The following is a 24,565-nucleotide window of genomic DNA, read 5'->3' as shown; positions in this document are numbered from 1 at the left end:
CTTTTTGGTTTTGACTGTTGTCTGTCATTTTTTGACTTGTTTTTGCCTTGACACTGTGCAGGTTTTTAGCCCTTTTCAAACCCCTTAAAAAATAAATAAATAAATAAAATTTGGTGGGCAATAGCAAATATAAAACATCCATTAAATAAATTTTACTTGTGTTACTTTTGAATTGAAAAGAGGGACCCTTTACCAATGAATGAGAGATGGAGGCAGTTCTTCAATTCAAAAGTGCCATTTCACATGAAAAAGGCTTTGTATTTGTGGATTATTTTCATTTTTTGTACTTATTTTTTAACAACAATTTAGCAAAAAATGCGTGTATTTTGCATCTACTTATTATACAACTGGATGACTTGACATTTGGATTACGTAACATGAGTAACGTGGGATGTTTTTCATGAATATGTTTGATATCAGTAGCTTTGTCATGTCCTTTCTCAATGAAAATATGAGATTAAAAAATGTTTTCGGCCACCACTGCAAACTACATGAGTCAAGTAACATATTAAAACATATATCATTTTTGGGTGGAGTATTCCATTAAGTCATAGGGGTGGGTTCTGTGTATGTAATGAGCAATCCCCGTAAGTACAATGCATCACACACAATATTGCACTCCTTGAACTCTTAATAATGGATAGACAACCAGAAAGTCAAAGGCAGATGGGGTCCAAGTTGACTAGAATTTTATTTTTTCTTCTGTTTTGTAAACTTATCTTGATTAAATATATTCATACTAGCTGTGCTACCCATCAAAGATGTTTTGAAACCTAAGTAAATCAACATCCATCCATCCATTTTCCAACCCGCTGAATCTGAACACAGGGTCACAGGGGTCTGCTGGAGCCAATCCCAGCCAACACAGGGCACAAGGCAGGAACCAATCCTGGGCAGGGTGCCAACCCACCGCAGGACACACACACACACTAGGGCCAATTTAGAGTCACCAATCCACCATGTCTTTGGACCGTGGGAGGAAACCGGAACGCCCGGAGGAAACCCACACAGACACGGGGAGAACATCCAAACTCCACGCAGGGAGGACCCGAGAAGCGAACCCAGGTCTCCTAACTGCGAGGCAGCAGCGCTACCACTGCGCCACCCAGTAAATCAACATGGACCTCAAAATTCATTTTTGCAGTGTATCAGCTATTGGAATTTATTTTGTAATGCATACAGTAATGAAATGAATGTCATTTGTTATTTCAACAGATGGCATGTCACAACCTTTGTAGTAATAAACTGCATTACTAAAAATATTTGTGATGCTCCTTCTGTGGGAATGATATACAGTCATATGAAAAAGTTTGGGAACCCCTCTTAATTCTTTTGGATTTTTGTTTATCATTGGCTGAGTTTTCAAAGTAGCAACTTCCTTTTAATATCTGACATGCTTTTTGGAAACAGCAGTATTTCAGCATTGACATCAAGTTAATTGGATTAACAGAAAATATGCAAAATGCATCATAACAAAATTAGACAGGTGCATAAATTTGGGTGCCCCAACAGAGATATTACATCAATACTTAGTTGAGCCTCCTTTTGCAAATATAACAGCCTCTAGACGCTGTCCTCCTATAGCCTCTGATGAGTGTCTGGACTCTGGATGGAGGTATTGTTGACCATTTTTCCATACAAAATCTCTCCAGTTCCATTAAATTTGATGGCTGCCGAGCATGGACAGCCTGCTTCAAATCATCCCATAGATTTCCGATGATATTCAAGTCAGGGGACTGTGACGGCCATTTCAGAACATTGTACTTCTCTCTCTGCATAAATGCCTTTGTAGATTTCGAACTGTGCTTTGTGACTGATGCTTGAACATTATCCTGAAGAATTTGTTGATATTGGGTTGAATTCATCTGACCCTCAACTCTAACAAGGACCCCAGTCCCTGAACTAGCAATATAGCCCCACAACATGATAGAACCTCCACCAAATTTGACAGGAGGTAGCAGGTGTTTTTCTTGGAATGCGGTGTTCTTCTTCCGCCATGCAAAGCGCTTTTTGTTATGACCAAATAACTCAATTTTTGTCTCATCAGTCCAAAGCAATTTGTTCCAAAATGAATCTGGCTTGTCTAAATGAGCATATGCATACAACAAGTGACTCTGTTTGTGGTGTGAATGCACAAAGGGCTTCTTTCTCATCACCCTGCCATACAGATGTTCTTTGTGCAAATTGTGCTGAATTGTAGAACGATGTACAGATACACCATCTGCAGCAAGATGTTCTTGCAGGTCTTTGGAGGTGATCTGTGGGTTGTCTGTAACCATTCTCACAATCCTGCTCATATGCTGCTCCTGTATTTTTCTTGACATGCCAAACCTGTTGGTTTCCATTCCTTACAGTTGAAACTGACAGTTTAAACCTCTGAGATAGCTTTTTGTAGCCTTCCCCTAAACCATGAGAATGAACAATCTTTCAGATCTTTGGAGAGTTCCTTTGAGGATCCCATGCTGTCACTCTTCAGAGGAGAGTCAAAGGGAAGCACAACTTGCAATTGACCACCTTAAATACCTTTATATCTCATGATTGGACACACCTGTCTATGAAGTTCAAGGCTTAACGCGCTCATCCAACCAATTTGGTGTTACAAGTAATCAGCATTGAGCAGTGACATGCATTCAAATCAGCAAAATTACAAGGGGACCCACATTTTTGCACAGCCAGTTTTTCACATTTGATTTAATTTCATACAACTAAGTACTGAGTCACTAAAAATCTTTGCTCGGAAAACACCGCAGTACTCAGATGTTCCTAGGAAATGAAAGACATACCTATGTTATCTTTTTTGTTGGAAGGAGAGTAAATTATTATGCAGGCTGAGAAGGGTTTCTAAACCTTTTCATATGACTGTATGCAATCCGCGGCACGGTGGCGTAGTGGGTAACGCTGCTGCCTCGCAGTTAGGAGACCTGGGTTCGCTTCCCGGGTCCTCCCTGCGTGGAGTTTGCATGTTCTCCCTGTGTCTTCTTGGGTTTCCTCCGGGTACTCCAGTTACCCCCCACAGTCCAATTACATGCAGGTTAGGTGCACTAGCGATTCTAAATTGTGTGTGTGTGTGTGCCCTGCGGTGGGCTGGTGCCCTGCCTGGGATTTGTTTCCTGCCTTGCGCCCTGTGTTGGCTGGGATTGGCTCCAGCAGACCCCCGTGACCCTATAGTTCGGATATAGCGGGCTGGATAATGGATGGATGGATAAGGTGGATTTTTTATATTTTTATGTATGCATTTAAGGAGTTTTATTTTAACAGTACTGTTTTATGAATATGTATAGTGCTCAGGGCTTATAAATGAAAATCCACTGTCTAAAAGTAAACTGAACTTATCTGATACAACATAAACAGATGCAAACTTCAATGAGGCAATGAGGTAGAGGTCAGCATTCCCTCAGAAATCCCATGAAACTTGACTCAATGTTTTTCAGTGTAGGGCTAAGTTTATGAGTTTTGAGTGGGTGTAGAAACTTACTTTATTTACCAGGTCAGTAGTGAGCAGTCACAGCAATGATGAACCTTTTTAGTTAATTTATTTACTTTTGAATTACATGCATTATGGTGCATATGCAAAACAGTTTATAAAGGTAGATGTACAACAGTGATTTGTGGTTGGAGACTATTTATTTATTTATTTATTATCCCCATTGTAGATTTTGCTGTTTTCAGAATACACCCAGGCAATGTGCAAATTTCATTTTACATTATGATCCTGGGATCATATCCTCTAAATAAGTTAGTGTCAATGTAGAATAATTTATGATTTCTGTTGAATAAATTGCAATAACAACAATAACATTTCTTTTCTCTTTAGCTATGCTCTTGAACAAGCTGACTCAGCAGTTGGGACACCCCAGACATTCATTCACTGGCTGGCTGGTAAAAACAGTTCTGGAAAATATAAATGAGACCCTAGAGGGAAATGCAGCAAAACTGGTGCAGATCCAGCCAGACAACACAGTCTTGGAAGTGGGCTTTGGACCCGGTTTGGGGCTCCAAAAAGCTATTCATTACCTAACTGAGTCTAAGGGTATTCTGTATGGACTCGACTACTCTGAATACATTCACAATGTGGCCAGTAAGCGACTCCAGGAGCAGATTGCCTCTGGAAAGACAAAGCTTCTACTGGGCAGTGTGGAGAAGATCCCACTACCAGACTCAAGTGTGGACAGAGTTTTTCATTGTAACTGTTACTACTACTGGCCAGACCTCAAGACCTGTTCTGCAGAACTTCACAGAGTAATGAAACCAGGTGAGCTGTCCACTTTTGTAAGCTGTGATCAAGAATATGTCTACCATACAAGTGTTTTATGTATTTATTTTCTAAACCCTCTTATTCCTGATATTCCAGTGGCTCATATTGCTTGGGTTCCAGTGGGTTACGGGGAATACAAAAATGAGATCCACTTGAATGTATGATTATTAGGAGACATTCTGTAATTGTTTATAATTGCACGAGAGGAGGAAACGATAAAAGATAGAGGATCCACAAATTACAAAAGTTACCTTTGCTGTCACTTTACTGGGTATCTCCCATCTGTCCAAGCTTGAAACCATTGGCTGGGGCTACTGTTTCTAATTGTGTGTAGTTGAGGTGAAGTGAGCAATTCATGCCAGTCTAAGGTAATGAATCGCAGGTCATCTTTGTCAGAGGTCTGACTTGGAATGATCTTAATGCTTATTGTGTTGGTTCTCCTTAAAAGTCTGTTTTGGTGGTTTACAATTTTCATTCTTTTTTGCTAAGCCTTGGCTTCTTTGTCTGAGTACAAATGTGTTGCTCCTGTTGAAGCCACACTCCTTCCACAGTTCTAGTAACAAGTATTTATTGAAATTTTCATTTTTACCATGAGTTAGATATACTCAATGCGCAAATTCTTAGGGCCACTATAATAAAACTGGGTAGAGCCTTCTTTTAGCTCACAAACAGCCTCGATTCTTCATGGCCTAGATTCCACAAGATCCTGGAAACATTCCTTTCTCATCCATGTTGACCTGACTACATCATGCAGTTTCTTTAAATTTGTCAGCTGCACATTCATACTGCAAACTTTCCATCCTATCATATCCCAAAGGTGTTCTATTCAATTCAGATCTGACTGGGAAGAAGAACACTGAAGTCATTATCATGTTCATAAAACCAGATCGAGATGACATTTTCTTTATGACATGGTGCATTGTCATGCTAGAATTAGCCCTTAGAAGACGGGTAAATTGTGGCCTTTAAGAAATGCACATAGTCAGCAACAGTACTCAAATAGGCTGTGGCATTCAAGTGACGATTGATTGGTGTTAATGGCCCAAAGTGTGCAAAGAAAACATTCCACACACCTTTACAGGACACCCACCAGCTTGGACTGTTGACACAAGGGAAGTTGGGTGCATGGATTCATGCTGGTGCCAAACTCTGACCCTACCATCTGTGTGCCTCAGCAGAAATTGAGATTCGTCAGACTAGGGTATGTCTCGATGCATGCTCAATAATCCAGGTAAGGAAATTCTAGAAAGTTGATTCTGTTCATCTGGACATAGTTTTTTTCCGTGGGAGATACGTTACATCACTCATCCAAGTGACTTCTTCAGTCTCAGTTGACTGCAGGTTTCTCCAACCTTATAAACAGTACCTTTGCATAATGACCACGACTAGCACCATTGACTAACAATGGGCCATGTGATCGATGATATGTAAATTGTCCATTGATCAATGGGCATGACAACCATTCACAGAGAGTTGGGGAATGGCTGCAATCACAGCATTGTAAGATGGAGAAAGATGTACCCTTAGGCCTCCTCCTCGGTTCAGACATGGTTGTTCCTTTTTCATGTAAATGGCCTGCTTGATTCCTCGCTCAAACCAGCATTCCTCCCTGTCCAGGATGTGCACATCTTCATCACTGAAAGAGTGACCACTGTCCTATAGATGTAAATAGACTGCGGAGTCCTGGCCTGACAAGGTAACTCTTCTGTGTTGTGCCATCTGCTTCGCCAATGGTTGTTTGGTTTCCCTGATTCATAATTGTACTGCAGTCCTCTTGGCACTTAACTGCGTAAACTATATTACTCTGTCTGTGTCGCAGCACCCGATCCTTGGGGTGTTTTGAGGTTTGAAAGCCACAGAGACCTAGGGCCTCGTGTATAATGCCGTGCGTAGAACTCACACTATAACGTGGCGTAAGCACAAAAGCGGGATTGTCCGTACGCACAGAAAAATCCAGATGCAGTAATCTGTGCGTAAGCAAACTTTCACGTTCTTCCACTACATAAATCCCGATCAGCGTGAAAAGTAACGCACGTGCACGCGCCTTCTATCCCGCCCCAACTCCTCCCAGAATTATGCCAGAATTACGCCTCTTTGAATATGCAAATCGATATAAATAGCCTTCTGTGAAAAGACAATGGGAAAAGCACGGGGGAAAATATAAGAATTTTAGCGAATACCAAGTGGAGACAAAGGAAAAACGTACTATTTGTTGGTTTAAACGGTGGTATAATCAACAAAAGAAAGTTGATCGAGTGACATAGCGTGTCGGAGAAACTCGAAAGCTCAAGTTCACAAAGTCGCACAGTGCCCAAAATAAAAAAGAAGTTGTCACATATCAAAGTCGGCATGAAAAGGTGACTCGTAGTGGACCGTCTGAGTGTCATATGAAAGCTTATTAGGGTACAGAGAAAAAAAATAGGAACACAGTGGGAAAAAAGCACGAAATGTCAACTTTAATCTCGAAATTTCCACTTTAATCACATAGTTTATTTTGTCATTAAAGTAGAACATCATAAACTTCATCTTAAAATCGTTTATTTTACTAGTTTCTCAAATCCCATCGTAACTAAAGTAGCACGTTAAATGCTTTGTTCTGTGTTTGATCTTCTATGTGCTCAATGTGTGTGAATCACTACGTGCTTCCGTTCTTTCTCTTTCTCCGACAGGACACAGAATCTATTATATTTGTGATTTTACAGCTCTCTGAATAATTAAAATACTGAGATGTATACATGATATCTTTTTCATGATGATAGGAATGAAAGCATGTTATTAAACATGGGAACACGGTGGCACAGTGATTGTTCATATCTCACGCAAGAGGCTTGATGCGCCATGCGCGACCTTCGATGAAATAATTTATTACAGAAGTGCTGTCTCTTTCAAACGTACTAACCTCCAATTCCTGTCCTTACTTTTCTTTCTGCAAATACCCAATCGCCACACAATCAGCTCTGTAATAGACGTTAAGCCATCTGTAAGCTTAGAACGCCGACTCTTCAAAACTTTTAAGAAACATTAAAATATCTTCATAGTACATGTTTAATTATTCTATCCGTCTATCCTTCCAGTGTCGCGTCAGCACCAGCAAGAATACAACGCAAGGCAGGAGCTATCCGTGAACTAGCTAGCGCTGCGGCACTGTGTCCTCACATGTTTAATTATTAACAATACAGATTATTTAAATGAAGTTAAAGTTTTATGTGTATACTATAAGTAACATATTTTGCTGCATTTCATCTTAAAAATGATATCGTCATCATACGCGCTTTATAAAGTGGCAAAATTTTGTGCAATATTATAACTGTAGTGCAAGTTTACATTGGGGTAATTGTACTTATAAGTACAAACAGTTCTACAAGGAGCACTTGATTGAGTGCGTTTATAGTTCTTGGGATGAAACTGTTTCTGAAATGCGAGGTCCATACAAGAAAGGCTTTGACATGTTTTGCCGTGGCTAAGGCAGCATGTGCTTGAAATTGTATACCGATAATTCTCTTTCTGATCAGCTGCTGCTGCGATTCCTCACTCAGATACAGTGATATAAATACTCCGTGTGGTGCAGTGAGAGTAATATGGAAAAAGATGATCCGCTGTGGCAACCCTTAACAACGCTAAAGCAGTTATGGTAATTGGAATACTATGGCTATTCCCTGGACCATTATATTGCTACAGGTTAACTACAATCAGATGCATTACACTAATAAACAATATGCAGTTAATTTCAGTGTATTTATAAAGCTGCATCAGGAATGTGGGTCTAAGAAAGAAAGGGTAACCACACAGGAACAGTAGCACTGCTTAGATGCTGGGTGCCACCAGTCTGCAAAACTGAGCGGAGAAATTGCATGCGCCAGGGTATGAGGTACCGTGGAAATGTGCGTGGCTTTACGCCAAGTTTAGGTTTTATACATTGCGATTTGAGCGTGGAAATGTTCGTACACAACATTTCTGTGCGTACACACCGTTTATACATGAGGCCCCTGGTGTTTTGAAAAAATGCGTCTCAGCTGTTCCGATACACCTGACACATAAGGCATCACCAAAGGTTTTTGCTTAGGCAGCGGTTGTCCTTCCTCTCTCCTGGATTGCTTAGAGCATTCTTTAGGTGTTTTCCCTGCTTTGTCAAAAGTCCAGCTGGGATAACCACATTTACTCAGGGCCTTTTTGATGTTCTTCTGCTTCCTGGCCACTGTGTCTGTGGTTATGGTGTTTGCTCTGTGTTGTAGAGTCCTGATGACATCTATTTTGTGCTCTAGTGGATGGTGAGAATCAAACCTTAAATACTGATCTGTATGCATTGGTTTATGGTACACATCAACTTTCAAATGTCCCCCATTGCTGATGGCAATTTCACAATCTAAGACCATCTCTGAACCGAGGAGGGGGCCTGAGGGTACATCTTTCACTGTCTTACAATGCTGTGATTGCAGCCATTCCCCAACTCTCTGTGAATGGTACTCATGTACAATTTGCATATTATTGATCACACGGCCCATTGTTAGTCAATGGTGCTAGTCACGGTCATTATGCAAAGGTACTGTTTATAAGGTTGGAGAAACATGCAGTTAGCTGAGACTGAAGAAGTCACTTGGATGAGTGATGTAACGTATCTCCCGTGGGAAAAAAACTATGTCCAGATGAACAGAATCAACTTTCTAGAACAGATCAGGGTATGTTTCTCCAGTCTTTTACTGTCCAGTTTTGGGGAGCTTCATAGTACAGGCTTAGCTTTCTGTTTCTGATGACAGGAGTGGAACCTGACTTTAGTTTGCTGCTGTTGTAACCAATCTGCCTCAGGGTTTGATGTATTTTCTGAGATGTTTTTCTGCTCACCACAGTTGCATGGAATGGTTACTTGAATTACTGTAGCCTTTCTGTCAGCTCGACCAGATCAGACGGAGTCAGTCCTCAAGGCCTTAAGGCCTATGGTGACCAACTTTGTAGTGTCCTTTGTCACCTGTTCATTGAAGACTGGATGCACCAATGTATGCTGCACAGTTTATTGTCTTACATCAGCTACCTGCTTTTATTCATCAGACATTCCCACCCTCTTTATGTGTGTGACACTGAAGCCTGTGGGAGTCTTAATCTGGTAATTCTAGAACTCATTTTGTCAATTACATAGTAGAGAAGAGTTAATACATGTCATTCATTATATACCCATCTTTTCCTAATTACCAGATTAATCCAACAGTCATCAAAGCATTTAAAATGTCAGCAGCATTTTTTAATTTGCACTCTCTGAACTGGGTGGCCAAGTGATTTCTGATGTACAAACACTGACTTTGCTTCTTTTTACTGAAGAAGTTAATGGTTAAATGTATATTAATCTGTATTTTTCTATTTCTAATATTATGCAATATAAATATTTCCATGCATCGCTTGTCTTTTCTGTGGCATTGATTTATATATGTATTTGATTCAGTATCACACTATACTTCTGTCCAAATATAAATATATAGCAACATTTTCTAATGGCATAGTTTTGTTTTTTCATGTTTGTCTTTCTGATGCGTGCAGAATTAATTTTGTAACATTACCCACCATACTAAGTCTGTTAGACCAGCTCACGGGGTGGTCTAAGTTAGTATGCAATTTTGTTTGCCATATCTGACTCCAAGACGTCAATTGCAACTACACTTAGTTTTAGTCTTAGTCTGCTGTTAGTCTGCACCTCTGGAGCACACGGCTATGCTGCTAATCCACAAAGTTATTTTTGTTACCATAAATACATACTAAGACCAGATCAGCTCAGGATCATCCCCAGTTAAGTGCGCACTGCACCCACTAAGTTCAAGTCAGTGATTGTTGTCTACAGAGCAGTCAGTGGCTCAGCACCTCCTTATTTGCTTCTTCCCCAAACTTAGGTCTGTTAAGGATACCACCTCCACATGGCACCACATTTCGATCCAGATTGTTCATGTGTATCCCCTGGCTGGTGGACTGAGCTGCCCACTTTCATCTGATCAGCTCACTCACTCAGTGTGTTAAAGAAACCTTTGAAGAACCTTTCTTGTTTTGTAAATATTTTCTTATTTACTAGTAGTTTTTGATGCACAGTTCTTTTTGTATTTAAGATAACCTTAATGTGTCTTCTGCTTTTGTTAGTTTTAATGGTTGGTTACTTTTAAGGCTAACAGAATTTTTGTAACCTAGTCTTGTAACTGATGTTGTCTCAATTGTGTTGACCTCATTTGTAAGTCTTTTGGAATAAAGGTGTCTGCTAAATGAACAAATGTAAATGTTAGGAGACAGTCTAAAAAACAGTGACACAAATATGATGAGAAGAAGAAAGAAGCTATGGACATTATTAAACATTCAAAAATCCCATTAATATTAGACGTATGTGGACATTTCGCGACATAATGATTCTCAGACCTGTACAACATTAATACACTGTACATCAGATACTCAGAACATTCCTGAAAAGCCGGTAGGACACAAGCAGATACTTGTCTTCTGCCATCTGCTGGAATATCTGCGTACTACAGGCAAAGGAAGGCATTTAAATGCTACAGTATTTTGAAAATGAGTCGCCTCGATGTGAAGACGCAGACACAACTTTTGTGGAAATCTTTGCTCCATTTGAAAAAGTTACAGGTAGAATAATAATTTTATTGTTACTGATATTTCAAGATGAATGTTTAGTGGCTGTGTTTTAGTTTGGGAAAATGGTTCAAAGGTTTTAACAGAAAATAAGCAGGCAAGAATCAGAGAGGAAAGGTCCAATACTTCAATTGTTTACTTGTTCAAATATAATATCAGTTACATACAATATAATAGCAATATACATGCAGATATAGGAATTGTACTATTGACTTACAGTAATATATATAAAGATATATGATTTATACTATTAACTTACAGTAATACAGATATGTGAATTATACTATACTTACAGTAATATCAAAAGACCCAGAGCCATCATCCTAGACCAGTAGACTGAGGGAGCCCGCGTGTCAGTCTCGTCAGAGGATCAACTCGTGAGCCTGGTCCAATACCGGGCGGTGTGCACGTTCCCCACGGTTGAGCTTCCGAAGAAACTGAGGGCGGAACCTTCCCTTATATACTAATTGAGTGTCCTTACCCAAAATGGCTTACGTGTAAGCAGTGTATACAGAAGTGATCAGTTTCTGCACACCTTCTTCCCACGGGACATCTTATTGTTTTTCTTCTACTTGGCCCTCACTGAGATGGTGCCTAGTATCAGAAGACACACAATAACAAGCGTTGCTTGCAATGAAGCCCCTCGAAGTGAAAAACAAGTACATGGCCTTGACTGTATTCCCATAACATTCTGAAACTCTTTATGAGAAGCAAGTTTTTGCACATTCTTTCGCTATCATCCCAAACATTCCAATCTTTGTAGCTGGTTTTGCACTGAAGCGACCAACCCCCCCTCTTACTCCTTTATTTCATCCCTTCTCCTGTTACAGAGAAAACCTTTTTTATTACAATCGGTCCCTCGCTCAGCGCAAAATCAGCAACCTTGTCTGTTGTGCTCTATTATTAATTCGTTTTAAAACACAAAACACATAGCAATTGAATATAGTCATTAAAGCAATAATAATAATAAGCAGCACCAAAGGGTATCCGTGTGCAACAACAGGTAAAATGTGATATCTACACAAGGTTATCATAGTGGTAACATTATATTGAAACCAATACCCATTACATATTGTATCATTACACCTAATATATTCAGGTTTAACCGTTAACCATAAGCTACTGCTAATGTTCCATATATCTTGCCATATTTGCATATTATTAGTCCTTAAAGCCATTTGCATGTTATTTTTCTGTATCTGTGCTTGTAATATGTTAAAAGTGCATACAGTCCAGTTCATGAAAGTTGACACATTTAGCCATCGAGTGTCATTGCTAGCCGTGATTATCCAATCTGAAGCGCGTTGTTCCCAGTTTACTGTTTGCTGATGAGAGACCATGGACTGAGGTAACCACCTAGCCATTTGGTCTGCCACTTTGTGAGTATGTCGTCCCACATTCTCAAGCTTGTTTGCAGTTATTTCATTATCTACGGTGTTTAAAGTTCCTAGGGTGGTGCCAACCCCTCCTAAGAAAGTGTCATACCATGCCCGTTTAGCACGCTTACACTGTGGCAACAGTGGAAACGTCACTTGCCATGTAACCTTAGTCCTTTTTGCTGTCGTAGAAACAAGTTTACATGTGTCAATTATTGGTTCTACATGTGACTGTCTCGTTATGGGGGTTCTAGCCCACACGGCTATAGCAAGCATTGGTATAGTCCTGTTAATAATTTCAGTTGCATTGATCCAGCCAATGGGCCCAGTCTTATTAGAGGTGTATTCGCTTGATGTTGCATTGTCCTCGCACTGTACCTTGGAGCCGTTCCAGGGCCCCATACACCAAGTTACTTTCGACGTCCAGGTAATATTTAAGTTTTCAGAGCACTCAATCAGATACCTCTGTGGTTTTACCCCTGGCACCTTCAAGTTCGAGGAGTAGATGGTGCACCCATCACCAGTCATAATTGTAAGGACATTGCAAGACTGATTCTCCGGACACGTCGTGTTCTCCTGCCGTCTAGATTTAGTGGAATTGTTCCACCACCATCGGACCGGAGTCGTCTCCGTTGCCTCGCCTCCTAATGTGGTGGCTCCTACTTCATTCAGAACACCCCCAATTCTGTAAAACAAGAGCACAGCATGTTGCACCCACTCCTCACTCCCGTCTATAGCAGTGTTTTACAGGAACATTTACCCATGCTTCTTCTCCATTGTATAGAACAGTTACAATCAAATCCTGTCCCATTGCGATGATTTCTGCCGGGCGGGGTGGTTCATGGGGTTGTTTAACCCACACCTTCACCCCGTTAACCAATTTAGGAGCATCTGTTGATCCAAATCCCCCCACATTCCGGCCAGTCTTAACTACTGGTGCAGTACTTTCCTGCACTTTTCCCATGTGAACTGGTATTATTAACAAGTGCGCTATTCGATCTCCCTTAGTCAATTTGATTGGATGCCCCATTGAGGATTGTAACAGAACTTTGACGGTCCCTTGGTAATCTGCGTAGATTACGCCTGCTAGCACAGTGACTCCCTTTAGCGCCAGACTTGATCTTGGGCATACATGCCCGTAGTGTCCCTTCGGGATTTTCACCCCTTTGTTTTACATGCTGAGCTCCAAAAACTGGATGGTAAGCCACTGCCTTTCATTTACTTATTCCCCAATATGAATGTGCTGCTTGAAACACCAATAAGTTTTTTCATTCCAACTAACTGCTAAAATGGCCATTCCATTAATTCAAATGCAGTACTTTCAAAAGCTTTCATATACAAACACGTGCTTTGCTTTCATCTCCTCGATTTCTTTCTTTAATTCACTTAGTTTTCAGTCACATTATTCAACTCATGCCCTGCAGTCTACAATGGCTATACAAATCCACCAGTTTCTCCACATTCAATGTCTAAATCAAATCTTATCTTAGCACTGGTTACTTTTACAAAAAGTTATGAATTAACTATTGGTATAACATTTTTAAACCTCAGAATTATACAGAGAATGCAGTGCAGTAGAGAATAAATGGAAGAAAACATTCTTACTCTTTTCCTTTTCTTTCAGTTCTCTGTTTTCACTTGCAGTTTGGCATTGGTTGTTTTTATACTGCCACATGCCATTTTTCATACCAATTATTGCATTTAAACAAATGCACACCATATTGTCACTTACACTTTTCTTCATTACTACATACAAGTAACCCTCACATTATAGCAGCTTTACTTGTAAACTGACGTCTCCAATATACATATTGTTTTCTCTGCAGCAACAATCAACACAGGGGCTTTGAAAGGAGTGCTCCCAATAACCAGCTTAAGTTCTACTGCTGTTCCTCAGGGTCAAAAGACCCCGAAATCAAAGCACACACTTTAACACTGAGCGGTCGTTGTTTAATCCGTATGGCATTCTCCTTATGCATCGCTACGTGTACTGCTAGCTGCTCGTGACTTTTTAGCCAGGTATTACTCCTCTCTCTTGCTTTCCCATCTATTTGCTTTATAATTATTAACCATACACAATCTGTCTAACCAGCAGAAAAGTTTAGGTTTTCTGTTTTAGCCGCCTTTGCCTCCACTTGATGCAGAGACGGCTTATCTGCGTCTTTGACTAGCGCAGCTGCTGCAGCTGACTCCGCCCTCCTCGAGGAAAGCACAACGGCCTCCGATTCGACTCTCTTTATTGCTACTGCTACAGTTAACGTTGCCGTTAAAGTTTCTGTTGCAACTACTGCTGTCTCCATTTTTAGCGAAGAAAACACAGCTGTAAAAGTTGATTCTACCGTACACCTAAAAAACTTCAGAAATGCTGTTGATGCACGCTGACATTTGCAGGCTGTATGCCAGCATGCGATTACAGCATATTTGCCACCTGTGGACGATCCATCCCTATTATATACTCTTTCACTGGGGTGATTAGTACGGGGTAGGGTCTCACGGGCAACTGACCAATTTGTAACATCACCGTCACCTGAGTGGCAGGGATGTCCGTTCCCCCAATCCCCTGCACTGTCAATCGTTTCCCCTTGAATTTAGATGGATTCCCATATATTAAAGTGGCCTCCGCACCCGTATCGATGAGAGCCTTTACTATTTGTTTGTTTTTAGTTTCCCAATGTATCGTTACCGGTACAAAAGGTCGAATGTCCGCATCATGCCAATTTAGGGCTCTCACCTGTGCTTGGCCCCATCCCTAACAATCTCGTGCTGCGCGTTCTAATTCTTCAACGGGATATAAAGTCCTTCCTTTATTTTTCCCTTTCCCTTTAGCTTTTTTCCCTCCTTTCTTATGCTTACTCTTGCGTCGGTTTTTCTCCCTATCTTCCTCCTCCTCTTCCTCCGAGGAGCTCTCGGAAGATGAAGAGGGGCCAGTTTCATCACGCTTTTTGCTCAATTTCTCCCACTCGGCAAAAGTAAAAACTTCGTCATGCTTTTTACTTAATTTTTCCCATTCAGCGAAGGTAAGAAGTGAATGTACTTCTGCCTTTGCTACTCGTTTCTTTATTCCACCAGACTTATCTATAAGTCCTTTTTTCTTTGCCCTGTCCAGGAGCAGTCCTGTAGGCTGTCCATCTATCTCCTCCTTAGGGACCTTAGCATTAATTAACGCTCCCCATAACTCCTTTCTATTCACTCCCCCTGTTCTATAGGCGCTATTCCTTGATGTAGCCCCAGTCGGTTGTGTTGCAGCTGTCCCTGGCGGGGCTCCTCCCCACTCTCCCAGGTCACCTAAATCCCGTAATTTAGCTACAACTTCCCCCACTCCTGCACCTACCTCATTCAGTAAAAGAGTCATTATTATTCCTTTCAAGTTAGCAGGGGCTGTTTTTATTAGGATGGTCCTGGCTATAGATGTAAATGGGAACACATCTAACTGATCCGCTTGGCCCGCTACCACGGCGTCCCTCATTACCAATTCTCTAACCACTCGAATTGCCTGCTGCAAAGTCGTCCATGGTTTTACTTCAGGCCAATTCTGTGGGTGTGGATATATTTCAAATGCTGCGTTCGCCGCCAGCGCCAGCAACGTGCTTTCCCCTTCTAACTTAGTCAATTCTTGTCTCATTGCTTGTTTAAAACGGGAATCGACAGCATAATCTGTAAATTCAGTACCATCCCCCTTATCCAGTGACACGTGCCCGGCTCCTGCATCATGCAAGCGTACGAGCCATGTGTCTACTGGCTCATTTCGCCCTTGTGCATAACGTGATCTAAATCCTTCCCTTTCTTGTGCAGTATAATCTTCGAAAACATCTCCCCTCCTAACATTACCCTGTGCATCAGCATAAAGTCTGCGACGCATCACGGGTTTAGCCTGTAGAGGCAGAGGGTCAATTACCGACCCTGCATCGGGTCCGTCATCATCCTCATAATCATCATCCCAAATGTTACCGTCCCATTTTTCAGGATCCCACTCATGGATGTTAACTGCTGCTACAAACGCTTTGATCTTCGCAACATCCGGTCTACGCTTCTTTTTCGCATTCACCTTGGCTATGCAAAAGGCTGCCTTTTCCAACATCCCCTCGGCTCTCTGTACCCGCGGCAATAATACAGCTACCTGGGATTCGGCCATTGAGGCCCGCCCTAAAGCATCCGCCAAGTCCATTTGCATTTTCTTAATCTCCCTTTCTTTTTCGTCTACCAGACTATCCAGACTTCTAACCGCAGTTAGCAAAACCCACCCCCGCGTCTGCAAGCCCGTTATGGGTTCCTTTACAGACACCTGACATTTCTTAAACATCTCTGATTTCCTTTGCCTCACTTAATAATTCAATATTTTACCAAATTCCCCAAAATCCTGCAGCGACTACGCCAAAATGTTTTAGTTTGGGAAAATGGTTCAAAGGTTTTAACAGAAAATAAGCAGGCAAGAATCAGAGAGGAAAGGTCCAATACTTCAATTGTTTACTTGTTCAAATATAATATCAGTTACATACAATATAATAGCAATATACATGCAGATATAGGAATTGTACTATTGACTTACAGTAATATATATAAAGATATATGATTTATACTATTAACTTACAGTAATACAGATATGTGAATTATACTATACTTACAGTAATATCAAAAGACCCAGAGCCATCATCCTAGACCAGTAGACTGAGGGAGCCCGCGTGTCAGTCTCGTCAGAGGATCAACTCGTGAGCCTGGTCCAATACCGGGCGGTGTGCACGTTCCCCACGGTTGAGCTTCCGAAGAAACTGAGGGCGGAACCTTCCCTTATATACTAATTGAGTGTCCTTACCCAAAATGGCTTACGTGTAAGCAGTGTATACAGAAGTGATCAGTTTCTGCACACCTTCTTCCCACGGGACATCTTATTGTTTTTCTTCTACTTGGCCCTCACTGAGATGGTGCCTAGTATCAGAAGACACACAATAACAAGCGTTGCTTGCAATGAAGCCCCTCGAAGTGAAAAACAAGTACATGGCCTTGACTGTATTCCCATAACATTCTGAAACTCTTTATGAGAAGCAAGTTTTTGCACATTCTTTCGCTATCATCCCAAACATTCCAATCTTTGTAGCTGGTTTTGCACTGAAGCGACCAACCCCCCCTCTTACTCCTTTATTTCATCCCTTCTCCTGTTACAGAGAAAACCTTTTTTATTACAGGCTGGAAACTACTTATAAATGTTTATTATTTTGTACTAGAATTTATAGTAAAATCGTTTTGAAATTGTGTGTCTCTGCTATGATACTACAAGTATATGATACTTTAGCCATAAATCCCTCAATTGACATGATTCAATATATAGTATATTTACAACAATGTATATTAAAGTTTTGATTATTAAATTATTGATTGAAATGTAATTTTAGGATATATTTATAGAAGAAATAGTAACATATGAATTTTCTATATATGCAACCAGTTTATGATAGTCAGTTGAATGTCGTAGTGGCTCACTTGCTAATATTTTTCTCATCAACTTTCAATAATTTGTATTTTTCAAAAATCAATTTCTTTTTGCATTGTGCCCATAAAATCCCCACCATCACCCCCCAAAATTTTTTGTGGACGTTTTAGGCTCCTCTGATACTGAAAACATTGATATCTCGATGATGGGTGTGTATATATGTGCGTGTGTAGGTGTGTGTCTGTCTGTCTGTCTGTCTGTCTGTGTGTCACAGTTTCTTGATGACGGTCTAGAGCTGAAACGACTGGGCTGAAAAAAAGCAAACTCAAAACTTAAGCCTGTTATGAAATGACAATGTGCTGATTAGTTTTTGAGCCAAATCGTACAAGAGAAAAAGGCTCCCTACAGTTGCCTTGCCACAAACACTGTAATTCTGCAATTAATTATGAATTAGTCACATCAATTTCTATCATAATGACCTATTTTATGATCAGAAAGATCATCATCAGAGTGGTAAATAATTACTGAAATTTTATAGAATAGTTTTGGGTAACTTGGTTCCTAGGGCGCAAAGTCCACTGACACTCATATCCAAATTTTTAATCAGACATTCAGAGAATACAATAATTTTATTTTGGTGTATAATTTTAGATTGCAAAAATTACAGTATTGAAGATGCCTTGAACTTCATTGCAGATTGCAGTTCAAGTCACAAGGAACAGTTATGGGAAGATGAGGATGATGATAATGATGACGAATGGACTCCTAATGCAATGCTTGCAGAGGGAAGCTCAACTAGTAATGATGACGAAGAGCTGCAAGATGAACTGTAAGATGAAAGCGTAGACCAGACAAGAACAGAAGTAGTGGGCCCAAAAACACCAAATGATTCAGCAAAGGGCAAAGACAAAATAAAAGAGTACATTGAGTTTTATGAATGCGTTGATGAAGCCCGAGAACATAGATCAGACTGGACACCATATATGTATTTCAGACATTTTGTTACTGATGAAATATTATGTCAAACTGTAGAACATGCAAACTTGTACAGTGTAAAGAAAAAGGGAAAGTCAGCAGAAACAACTGTCAAAGAAATAATGGTTCCCAGAGTAGCCATTGTTTAGAATTACAATAAATTCATGGGATATGTTAACTTCCTTGATATGTTGTCTGAACTTTACAAGTTCAGCTTCAAACTACGAAGATGGTGCATGTACATTTGGTGGCACACTATCACAGTGGCAGTCATCAATGCATGGAACCTCTACAGAAGAGTCCAGAAGAAACTGGAGCCTTCAAAGAAACCCATGGCTCTGCAAAGGTTTCAGGATTCCATTGGCATTTCTCTTACAAGCCCAGGAAATGCCAAAATCAAGTGTGGCAGACCACTATCCTCTCCAGAAACAGAAGCGACACCACCCAGCTAAAAAAAATTCTAAAAATTTCCCTTAAAACAAACAAACAAAAAAAAAAACCTAGCAATTTGAAATGTTCAAAATCCTGTTCAACATGTATGCTTTTGTTTCTTAAAAAAACAAGTTATCAATAATTTCACATAAATACCTTGTGGATCGAAAAATGATACAAAAAATGATCATTTATGCAAATTATGTTTTTTATTTTATTTGCATATTTTTCCAAATAATGTCAATAAACAGGTCAGTTTCAAAAAACTAGAATTTTCTGGCTATTTGTTATATGTCATTGTATGTTATTGTATGTCATGCTTGGGTTCCGCAAAGAAATCATGTATAACTGGTTTACATTCTGCCAAAAAAATGTTTTGTTTTGTTTTTGTTTCTGAAGCATTTGGAAGCTTGTAGAATTGCTTCTGTAAGTGTACTGGGAACGCTGTCATGCAAGATTTTGATTCCTGAATACCTTCAGGTGTATCTTTTGGATTTGGACCTGCTGATCACAAATATCACTTTTAACTTTTGTCATTGGGTACAATATATTTACCATCATCTATTTCTGTGATTTACTCCCATATTATTAGTATACATACACAGTACAAAAACTACAACTGTAACGTCTGTGGTGATCTAAACGAAGAGGCACCGCTACTAGGAATGCACCTTGGATATACAGGAATGGGACAGCTGTGCTAAAGAGTCTCATGGCATTAAAAAGAGCTGGCCACTCTATAAGCATTTGGTTCCGGGATAGAGAAGTGTGCCACATAAACCACTTGTTGACTCAAAAAAGATATTTTGCCACCTCATCATGTAAAACTTGGGCTGATGAGAAATTTTGTGAAATTGATAGATAAGATGAAGGATTTCTGTATCTGGGACAGATGTTTCTACACATATTTGATGCTAAGGTTAAGGAAGGCATTTTTGTTGGTCTACAAATCAGACACATCATCAGTGACAAGCGAAGAAGATCTGCTAGAGGGGTCAGAGGAAATCACATAGAAGGGATACAAGGATGTCCACTTCAAACATGGAGTATTTCTGTTAGTTCTCTTTGTGCTCCATTATGGCAGACCCAGTGCCAGTGGCCCTCTGCTCCCCTGCTAGTTGTATTGTTACTGAATGCTAAAAGTATACACTTTGTTTCCACTTTATTAGGGGAAACTGCTTTTTCATTAAATAGTGACATTATCACATTTCCAGATGAGTCTATGTAAAACAGATGAGAATGTGCCAACTGTTTTGTCAAGAGCTGAAAAAATGGTAGTGCGGTGCAGTGCTGCACAGGACATCAGAGGTATGGTTTCTTTGTGTCTTTGTGGATCTTCCCTGGATACTCCGGCTTTCCTCTTAGCTCTTCAAAGATCTGTATGTTAGGTAAAGTGTATGCATGTGGACAATATCATGGGCTTGGTCATCATTCAGGATTGTCTCCTAACATGACATGTGCAAACTGCTCTCAGGATAGGCTCCATCCCCCTGTGACCCTAACTTGAATGAAGTACACTTGGATATTGAGTTTCATGTTATGGTACTTCACATCACATGTAAGATACATATGTGCTAGGGAAGGAGAATTCATCAACAAATACATCTAAACAAAGTCTGGTGTGGTGTGGCTTCATATGACCAACCTTGTGGGTTTTCTTATCAATATTTTAAGATTGACATTAGGTAGAGGAATATGGTAAAGAGGGAATATGAAATGATGGCAGTAGAAAAGATACAATACAAACTGGAATATATCAGGGAAATTATTTTTTATATATTTTGATAGTTGATGAACTCCAACAGGAAGAGATGAAGGCAAAGTGATTGAATTCTTTTCTTCCTGAGAATTAAGAACCTGAGTTGACTTAAGGACCTGACTTGAGCTTGCCTGTTAACTATGGGATCTTCAGGTGCTACGTCCTCCTCACATCCTAAAGTTTGTGTACAGTAGGACAATTAGACCCCAAATGAATGGATCTAGCCTTACATCTCATTCAGGGTTGGTTTCTCCCATGCATCTGTTCTGGCCGAAGTAGACTCCATCTTACCACAACTTTGTACTAAGAAAAACTCATTTCCAAAATTAATGAGTTCATTAATGATATATTTTAGATTTTTGACATAATTGTTCTTACTTTTATTAACAGATGGACTGATGGTTGCCACCATGAGCATGATCTGGATGAAAAAGGTGGTGTCCCTTGGACTTCTGCAAGGTATAAAATGGCAGCCTGAATACTACATGGATGCCCTGCAGGCCACTGGTTTCAGAGATGTGCGTATGGAGGAGATGGAAGACAAAGGGTTCAAGTTTAATGCCATTTTTGCTACAGCATCCAAATAAGGCTCAACACTGCTATTAAATCACCTTTGATGATTGAAATATCTTACTTATAGTTGGGGTTTTCTTTTTGGTTTGGTAAATTCAACATAATGTCTATTGTTTATATAATTGTGAAAAATACAAAAAAAAGTTTAAATTTTTCCTTGTTGACAGAAATTCAGAAATGTATTGCAAATAAATAAATAAAAATAGAACTGAAATATGATTAACTGGAATATTAAAGAGAAAAGGAAAAATCTATTGGAATGTAGAGTGCCTATAAAAACTATTAACATTTTATTATTATGCAACATTGAATCATGGTGGATTTAATTTGGCTTTTTTGACATTTATCAGAATATTGTCAGAATGAAAATAGATCTCTGCAAAGTGGTCTAAACTGATCACAAATATAAAACATAAATTGATTTATCATGTGAGTATTCAGCCCCTTCAGATTAGTATTCAGTAGATGCACTTTTGGCAGCCATGACAGCCTTCAGTCTGTGTGCTCAGGTCTCTTTCTAGCAGCCTTGCACATATGGACACTGTTGTCCTCATTTGTCTTTAGAAAAATGGTCAAGCTCTGACAGGTTACATGGTGATTATGAGTAAACAGCCTTTATCAGATCCAGCTACAACTTGATTGAAATCTGGACTGTGAATTGACCACTCCAAGACAATAACATTTACATATTAAAGCCATTCCTTTGTAGCCTTGGCTTTATGTTTGTGGTTGTTGTCTTGCTGAAAAACAAATCCTCTCACAAGGTGTTAGTTTCATATAGACTGCATCATGTTTTTCTCCAGGATTTCCATGTGTTTTGCTTCATTCACTTCCTTGTCTACTCTGAGAAGCCTCCCAGGACCTTCTGCAGAAAGGATGCAGAGAAGCATCCCCACATCATGTTTTATGGTGGGGATGGTGTCTTTTTGATAATGTGTAGTGTTGACATGGCGTTTAGTCTAATGGCCAAAAAGTTCATTTTTGGTCTCACCAGACAATAAACCTTCATCCTGACTTCAGTGTCATCCATCTGTCTTTTTCCAAGATGTCATGTGTGTTTTTTGTCTTTGCCACTCTCTCATAAAGCTGTGATTGGTGAAGCACCCGGGCATCAGTTGTTGCCTGGACAATCTCTCCAGTCTCACAACACTGTAGCTTATCACTTCTTCAGACTCCACCTACGTCGCTTGGTGACCTCCGTTACTTGTCTTCTTCTTGCACCATCACTCAGTTTTTGTAGACAGTCTACTCCAGCAGATTTACAGCTGTGCCATACTCTTTCCATTTCTTACAGATTCATGTAACTGAACTCCAAATATATTCAGTGACTTGGATATTTTCTTGTCTACCTGACTTGTGCTTTACAGTCATATTTTCACAGATTTGCTGGAAGTGTTCTTTTGTCTTCATTATGTAGGTTAGGCCACCATTTGATTCTTCACAAACTGTCTCTTCTACATACAGAGACATTTATACTAAAATCCATTGAAACCCCAGACAGTTGGTGTCCAGTAGAGTACGCATGTGGTCAAGTAGTTTGTGTTTTATATTAGTAATAATATAGACCACTTTTCATAGATCTGTTTTCACTTTGACATTAAAGATTTTTTTTTCTGTTAATTAGTATCAAAAAAGCCACATTAAATCCATTGATGTTTAACAATAAAATGTGAAAACTTCCTGGGGTTGAATACTTTTTATAGACCCTGTTTAATGATTCATTATTGAACTCACATAATCCATATCATTATCGGGGATAATGAAAATAGTCTGATTTTTTTGATTGTCAAAAATATCAGGTTTAATTTAATGAGGGTATTTTAAAAAAAACTGCTGCTTCACAGCTCAAGGAGATGAGGTTTGAATCCCATCCTGACCACTTTGTGTGGGTTCAACAATGGATGGAGGAGTAAATAAAAACAATAATAGTTGCAATAAAAAAAACAAAATGTAAAAATAACCAAGACACCATTGGCTATTAGGTGATTCTTGAGATAAATGAGACTTTGGAACTTTGCGTAAATCAGGAATTAGAATACTTACTGAGTAACCATTGCAGGAAATGCATTTTTTCTTCTTTAGATAGATAGATAGATAGATAGATAGATAGATAGATAGATAGATAGATAGATAGATAGATAGATAGATAGATAGATAGATAGATAGATAGATAGATAGATAGATAGATAGATAGATAGATACTTTATTAATCCCAAGGGGAAATTCACACCATTGTGTACAGGCTAAAGGTTGTATCTCTTAATATTTTAGAGCTCTTTTTTTGCTGCCTTGCTCTTAAAGGAATACTCCACTCACAAATTATATTTTGATATACTGTATGTTACTTACACCATGTAGTTTATAGTAACAGCTGAGAAAAAAAAATGTTACATAGTCCAAACGTTCATTATCCATTCATAAGTTCAAAGCCTGCTATTAATAGTTACTTCCAAAAATCAGCAAAAATCATAAACAGGAAAGATGTGTGTTTTGCATGTTTTGAGAATATGAATGAAGGATGGACATTTGGATTACAATGGTCAACAAGCATTTCACTGCTGGGATTCTTTCACCCGTACTTTAACAAATTTCATTTGCCGAGTCCAAATCTGAAAACTGTTTTCGTTCAGCATGTCCAGTTTTTTAGTTATGATATTCCAGGTCTTGGACAACTAGGATGACTGGACGGTAAAGGCGGATAATGATTTTGATAAATACAAATAATTCTACTAGGGATGCCATTGAAATAAAAGAATTCACCACAAGTTACTAACGGCTGCGAGTTGTTTACTTTAATTTTTTTTTTTAATTTTATTTATTAATTTCATTGTAATCATTCCATACAAATAGATCAATTTATAACAAAAAAAAATATTGAAGACAAATCAAACCCCACCCCTGAGAAGAAGAGCTTAGCCAAAGGAGAATTGCTTAGGGCTTTTTAATAAGGCAACAATAAACAAAAGAAAGGGAGAAATATATATAGGTAAATAAAAAATGGAGAAGGGAAATAAATGCGGTAATAGTTATTTCTCTTATTCTAAAATAATATTGATTAGATCCTGCCAGGTTTTAAAAATATTCTGTACAGATCCTCTAACTGAGAATCTGATTTTTTCCAATTTCAAATAATATAAAACATCGGTTTTCCACTGACT

General features: G+C 39.3%; 1 protein-coding gene across 2 annotated transcripts in view; it reads left to right on the top strand.

The window, feature by feature from the left end:
• LOC114647849 (uncharacterized methyltransferase YdaC-like) overlaps positions 1-24,352 on the top strand; it is a 53,849-nt gene extending 29,497 nt beyond the window's left edge. For both annotated transcript variants that reach the window (XM_028796509.2, XM_051924519.1), the window contains exons 2-3: positions 3,815-4,252; positions 21,225-24,352. In XM_028796509.2, the coding sequence (XP_028652342.1) occupies positions 3,817-4,252; positions 21,225-21,421 (633 nt within the window). In that variant the 5' untranslated portion in view covers positions 3,815-3,816 and the 3' untranslated portion in view covers positions 21,422-24,352. The remainder of the gene's footprint in view (positions 1-3,814; positions 4,253-21,224) is intronic.
• Positions 24,353-24,565: the final 213 nt, after the last annotated feature.

The sequence above is a fragment of the Erpetoichthys calabaricus genome, chromosome 3 (genome assembly GCF_900747795.2).
Source record: "Erpetoichthys calabaricus chromosome 3, fErpCal1.3, whole genome shotgun sequence".
In the NCBI taxonomy this organism is placed as follows: Eukaryota; Metazoa; Chordata; class Cladistia; order Polypteriformes; family Polypteridae; genus Erpetoichthys; species Erpetoichthys calabaricus.
This window is presented reverse-complemented; position numbering and strand designations above follow the sequence as displayed.